Source organism: Apis florea, unplaced genomic scaffold, assembly GCF_048593485.1.
Source record: "Apis florea isolate Af1SG1 unplaced genomic scaffold, ASM4859348v1 contig_3696_pilon, whole genome shotgun sequence".
Taxonomy (NCBI): domain Eukaryota; kingdom Metazoa; phylum Arthropoda; class Insecta; order Hymenoptera; family Apidae; genus Apis; species Apis florea.
Genome location: NW_028256809.1, coordinates 976,092 through 982,944, shown reverse-complemented (window position 1 = coordinate 982,944; position 6,853 = coordinate 976,092). Strand labels below are relative to the sequence as shown.

Genomic DNA, 6,853 nt, shown 5'->3' with positions numbered 1-6,853 from the left:
GTTGAGGCCGTGCCGTAAGTGACCGTGTTCAATTCGTATGTCTCAATCGGATCTTGGGGGACTTCCTTCCATAATATGCGTTGCAGAGACCGCTGATAAGGAGCGACCAGGACCTGTCTGTACATTTTTTCGATATCTGCGCTCAGGACCACCCGATATATTCGAAATCGAATCAGGATCGACAAGAAGTCCTCCTGGATCCGACCTGCTGCAGATCGTTGAGGGAGACCCCCGTCGAGAATTTTGTCGAGCCATCGAATATCACCCGAAGTTTAGTGGTACTGCTTGTTTTGAGCACCAGGTGGTGCGGCAGGTAGAAGATAGGTCCGGTGGATGTCCGAATAGTTCCGTTGACCTTGGCCATATGACCCAAGTATGTATTCTCTCATAAATTGCACGTACCGGTCGCGCAACTCAGGCGAGTCTCCGCTCCAGTGCTCAAAATCTTTTTTCCGCCATCGCGCGCGACTCTCCCAATTCACGAACGGAATGGTAACTACGTATTGACCAGTCGGCTCCCTCCCCACCGTTTCCAGGAACCGGCTCTCGCAAGGGTGAGATGCCACCTCCTCAGTCGACACATCCTCCAACTCCCAGAATTGTGACAACTGACGACTCAGCTGTTCGTTTGTCACGACATTGCATACTGCAGATTCCGTGCGTGATACGTTGGACAAACGTCCGCCGAATACCCACCCTAGCTGCGTTTTTAAGAGGCTTGGAAGCTCCTTCCCCAGCCTGATCCGTCCCACGGACATGATATCGCACAACCGGCCATTGCCAATTATGAGATCCACCTCGCGTGGAACACCAAACTGGGGATCCACCAGAGGGATCTGCGACGAAACGTGAATCGCGGATTTTGGGATCCGGATGGCGGGTATGTCGCCGGTGGTTGCATCCATGATCAGGCACGACAAAGTGGTTTGGAACGCGCTGCACCTTGACGATATCTGTACCCGCACCGAACCGAATACCGGTCGACGACCCCCGATACTATGAAGAGTTGTCCGATACGCCTCGCAGGGCAGATTAAGACGTCGCAAGAACGACACCTTGATTATATCTACCTCTGAGCCTTGATCGAGTAGGACGCGACATTCATGTCTCTCATCGTCATTGTCTGTGACATAGACAATGGCGATGGATAACATGACTTGATAGGGCATGGGATCTCCACCAGATCGGGACACGCAGTAAGTTTGAGGAGTGGTAGTCACGGGAGTCTCCGCCACGGCATGATCGGTCGTTGGTGTCGTTGTGGGCTTCTTCCCCACATGGAGTAACGTGTGATGTTTCTCCTTGCACTGCTTGCAAGGGTCCCTGCTGCATTCCGTGGCTCCATGTCCCGGACGGAGGTAGTTGAAGCAAACCTTCAAATGCTTAGCCTGAGCGATGCGGGCGTCAATCGCGAGCGTTTTGAAGTGTTTGCACCCCGCAAGTAGGTGCCTCGAAGGGCAGTGCGGGCAAACCGGAGCCTCCGTGGTCACCAAAGCGACCGTTCTAGCACGCGATACCTCCGACGACGACGATTTTGGTTTTGGAATGCCCGAGCGAGTCTCCACGGCGGCCAAAGAAGCGCACTGTAGCTTGAGGAACGCCCGCATGTCCGAAAGCGTCGCCAGCCGGTCCAGACTGGCCGTGGCACCCAGCTCTCCGTTATTTGTGGGTGAAATCTAATCTCAAGTAGGTATAGGATCATGAGGTCCCAGGTTTTGACCGGCGCCCCCAGTGATTCCAATGCTTAAGTTGGGCAGTACATTCGTTGAAGAGCCGTTGCAGTTCCGCTGCCGACCGTGATCGCATCTCGGGAAGCTTGTGCAACCGTCGCAAATGGTGCTTTACAAGAATGTTAGTTTAATCGCAGTTGCTACGCACGAGTTCCCAGACTTCCCTATAATTGTCTTCCGACAACGGTACCGATTTGTGAACCCGCCGTGCTTCACCCTTCAGGGCTGTCTTGAGCTATTGGAACTTCTCCATGTTGGTGAGTGAATCATCGCGATTAACCATGGATTCAAAGCTATCGCGAAACTAGATCCACTCACCCAAGTCGCCGCTGAAGAATGGTATAGAAACCGGTGGTAACCGTTATGGCTTGTGGGACCGAGGCGATCGAGGGACCGGTGTGGATGTTCGCTCGAGATCGCTCGCGAGTATCGAAGACGGGTACTCGAATGCGACCGAGGTGTCTTGTGACCGCGCCCTTTAGTTCGAAATATTGCGTCTCGAATTCCTCGAAGAACGGCAGATGGGCTTCTTTGTCCGCGGTATTAGAAACGAGGGTTTGTATTCGGTCCTGTATAGGTTCAATTCTATCCATCAGCCCCGTGACCCGGTCTAGCCAGTACTGGAGAGCTTCAGCTTCCTCCAATTCACGGTGCCATAGAAATCCTTGAACCTCATCAGGGTCGCCTTTATCCGGCCGCGGTCCTCCACGAGCTTGGGAAGCTCCTCGGTAACAGGTGCCATGCCGACCCGAATAAAGGAATGAATAAACCTCAAACTCACCGGATCGATGGAGTCAAGATAGGTGTCGCTTGTTCAGTCCCCGCTGCTGAGGCTGAAGTCTGCTGTCCTTGATCGTGTCCAGTGAGAAGTCTTTCCGTTGCTGCTCCGCCAAAGATGCCGGAAGTCCGTTCTTGCTTGGAAATCCAGCTCGAAGGACCAATAGTTTCGTCGCGGTGTTGACGTTGGTCGTATTCGGCCTACTCCACCGGACGATGACTTTTTTGGAAATTGTGTCCCAACTCAATTTGTCTGTGACGATCGGAGTACGGTTTACAATGTGTTACGACCCGAAGACGTAATCGGTAGTGAGTACTAGCCAGGAAGAAAGTCGCTCAGGTGGATTCTCTTCCTGGCTGATTGGGAAGTCCCAATTATGAGTGGGGAAAATATCGGTGCCGCAATTGGGGCACCGATATCACCCGATGCACGATGTAGGTGCAGGGCGAGCGGGCAGGTGTTTGGATCCAGAACATTCGACGGTCGAAGCGAATATTTTGGGTAACCCGCAAAAACCTCAGCTGTTTTTGCTCGGATTACCGACACCTCACCACGCGATCGCCGGGGAACCCGTGACCGAAACCTTCTGGACTGTTTTGTTTATAGGTCACGACGATGCTCGCGACCAATATCATTTTTTACATTTAAACAATAAAATTAAGATAGAAATGAATGATATAAATAAGTATTTTTTTTTTCAAGTATTTTTGTATATGGACTAAGATAGAATATTTGTATAAAAGACAAAGTGAAACAAAATTTATATGCTCAAAATAGTTTATATACATGTATATATATCAACATATAGTTTTAATTTCTCAAATATAATTTTTTTATTTATTAAATTCATAACAGAAAAATAATAAATTATTTCAAATACTTTATTATTTTTATTTTATAAATTATAAATAATGATAAGTAACTTTATTTTGTATTTAATTCAAGTAAATTATTTTTTATTTCAAATACTTATCTTAAATAAAATAACAAATAATTTGACATTAATTAAACTAAATGTTTTATTAAACTAAAGATTTTAATTAATTAAGAAAATGAAAATATTTATAATTTTACCACATTTGTTCTTAAAAAAGATTCAGTTCATTCATTTTTGTATATTTATTCATTAATAATATGTATCTTCAATTTAATGTATGATTTCTATGGAAATCAATATTTCAAACATATTTAATTTGTTAATTCTAACATATTTAACTTGCAACATAAAGAATATAGAATATAGAATTAGAAAATATTTAAAATTTATTTGAAAAAGTTTTATTTGATCAAGTAAAAAATGAAATAAAAAATTATTTCAAACAAATTCCAACAAATAACGAAATAATCTAAGAAAAATTATTTGTATATTTAATTAACACATAATTATTTTATTACATAACATATAGCTAGATAATATGTTATTTTAATGATAATTAAATATTTTAGAAATTTTTCAGATAAGATATAAAATACTTCTTAAACTGTGAACATACAGAAAAGCAATAAATATATAATAATATTGTATTGGTTTTGGTGAATATAAGCTAATAATTGGATGCTTATCAAATGTTCTTCGATAGATTCGCAACTAATAGTATAACTTCTTAAAAATGAGTGGACTGTATAAGTGGTTATTCGAGCGGAGCGCGTATCTATTAAAGAGTAGAATCTCTCAATAAGATAATCAGCAACAGATAATCGTCCGATAATCAGAGCACGGTGTGTTTATGAACTATCTAATTGTCATATCCGGCGATCAAACTACGACGTGATCATTGTAAGTTCATTCTATTTGCAAGTGAAATTCGTGATCTCAGAAAAATCCCTTCTTGGTTCAATTGAGAGAGTTACACTTTCCGGTAGGGCACGGCAATAACCAATAATATCGTGGTGCCCGGTTCGCGATACCCATTAAATTCGAGAAAATTCCTTGCTTAGATGATGATCTATATACAAAGATCTCACGATAAACAGGAACAGATCAGCGCATCTCTCTTATAGATTTCTTAAATTAGAACAATGTTATTGTAACTGTTTTTGAATCAGCTGCATCTGGAATTTAGTCGCGTTGGCTAAATTCTCAAAGACAAAATCTTTTCAGATAACACCGTTCTTTGTTAGACTTAAGATTTAATAGACTTTTAGATTTAATAGATCGACCCGTGCGCGGTAAGAATAAAAAGAAATTTTTATATAAAAAATTTCTACAAATAAACTATTTATAAAGTATTTATATTTATGCCGCAAGCAATAAATGCTTGTGAACAAAATATAACAAATATTATTATTGATAAAAATATCGAATTAATTAAAATAATTTTTAAAATATCATAAATAATAAATAAATTATGATATTCAACTTTTTTCGACATGTTTTTCGACATGTTGTTTATATTCATCAATACATAATCAAGGTTATGGAGTATATAGTCGATTGGCCAGTTTTTTGTTAATAATTCGTTAATAAGATCATAACAAAAGTTTTTGCAAAAGAAAAATATTGTCTGAAATTGTCTCTATTATAGGATCTTTTCATATTTTTGGAATACTTTGTATATTAAAGATTATTAATTAATTACATATTTGTAGAAATGTTTTAAAAAATAATAAATTATGATTTATTAAAATATTAATATTATTTATAAAAAATTTAATCAAATTTATTAAAAATTATTATCAATTAAAATTTATTTTGGAATATCAAAAATTATTATTTTTTTGTACTTTCTAATATTTTTTGATGAATAGAATGTTAATATTAAAAAATATTAATTTTAACATTCAAAAATTATTCAAAAATTATTCATATGTAAATTTATATAAACTTAATTGAGAAGTTATTATATAAGAAAACTATTGGTTTGCATTTACAATTCATCCAATAAGCGGAGTCTGCAAAGGTTATATGTATAATAACAATTATTTAAATGGTAAGTCAAATTGAATTAAATGTTCATAGTATATATGTGCGTATATTTTTAAATATTTTATTATATCCTATTTAATTTTATTTTCCTTAATTTTTAATAATTAAATTTATTTTATATTATTTATATTACATTAATTTTATTTTTAAAAAATAATTAAATAATAGATATATTTAAATTATTAAAAAAAAATTAAAATACAAAAAATTCACCGCTCGATTGTAATATTTTTAAATAATTTTTCGCCTATATGAACCAATAAGATTATGAATACAATTAATATGGCTTCCATAACTTCATTTGTAGACCAATTAGATAATCCTAGTAATTTAGTAATTATATTTGTGATAATAATTTAAGAAGCATTTAAAATATTAATTAAAATAGCATTAACACTATCAAATCAACATTAAACTATACATTTATGATTTTAAATTAACATTTTTTTTTAAATTTTATTCATTAAAAACTATTAAAAGATATAAAAAAAATTCAACAATTTTTAATGTAAAACGATAATTTATATTTAAATTTTCAGTATCATAATTTTTATTAGAAGTAAAATATCATATTACACATGTGGTTACATAAGTTCTTTTTCACAAAAAAATTAATCTTTCTCAAATTCACTAACAGTCTGATTTTTAAAAATAAAGATCAAAAAACTTACAAAGTTCAATTATACAAATTTTATTTAGTGGAAATATAGTATGTGTTTTATATTTGAATTTCAAAAATAAAATATATTGTGATAAAAAATCAGAAAAAAAAATATAAAAGATTGGAAGAATGAAAAACCAAGTAAGCTATATTTGTGATAATATTATTAAGTTTATTAATTGCTTTGCATGAATTTGATTAACTAAGTAAAAAAAGTCTACAAGAAAGCAATTTATAATATTTTATATCTTCAAAATTGAGTTATCATTAATATAGAAGAAAATAACAGACAAACAAAAACAAGAAAAGAAAAAAGCAAATAGAATGATTACATATACATAAGTATGATATATCAACATTAAAATAAATAACACAAATGAAAAATATTTAGATAATTAATCAATATATATCTACAGACAACAATTATTCTTGGAAATAAATCACACAGTGATAATATACTAAAAATGATTAGTGATAAATTCATAATTAAATATATATTGATAAATATAATGAAAGTAGCTAATAATCAATTATTGAAACTAATATAAGCAGTATTACTATTCAAATATATAATAATACATAATTAACCAATATATAATACTATAAATATCAAAATTAAAAAGAAACTTTTCAATAGGATTGTAGATTATATGTGCAGAAAGTGGAAGTGGTCAGTTATGTGGAATTTTTTAAAATGTTTTTCAGAAATTATAATTTTATTCATTATAATATATTTTTAAAAAATTCATTATAACAGT

At 35.0% G+C, this 6,853-nt stretch overlaps 1 protein-coding gene across 1 annotated transcript; it reads right to left on the bottom strand.

The window, feature by feature from the left end:
• Positions 1-272: 272 nt before the first annotated feature.
• Positions 273-1,607, bottom strand: LOC147656527 (uncharacterized). The gene has a single exon (XM_086914540.1). It carries the CDS (start codon positions 1,605-1,607, stop codon positions 273-275), a length of 1,335 nt encoding a protein of 444 aa, XP_086770666.1.
• Positions 1,608-6,853: the final 5,246 nt, after the last annotated feature.

Coding starts and splice junctions, on each gene's coding strand:
- LOC147656527 (XM_086914540.1), bottom strand. CDS start 1,607: ATGCGGGCGTTCCTCAAGCTACAGTGCGCTTCTTTGGCCGCCGTGGAG.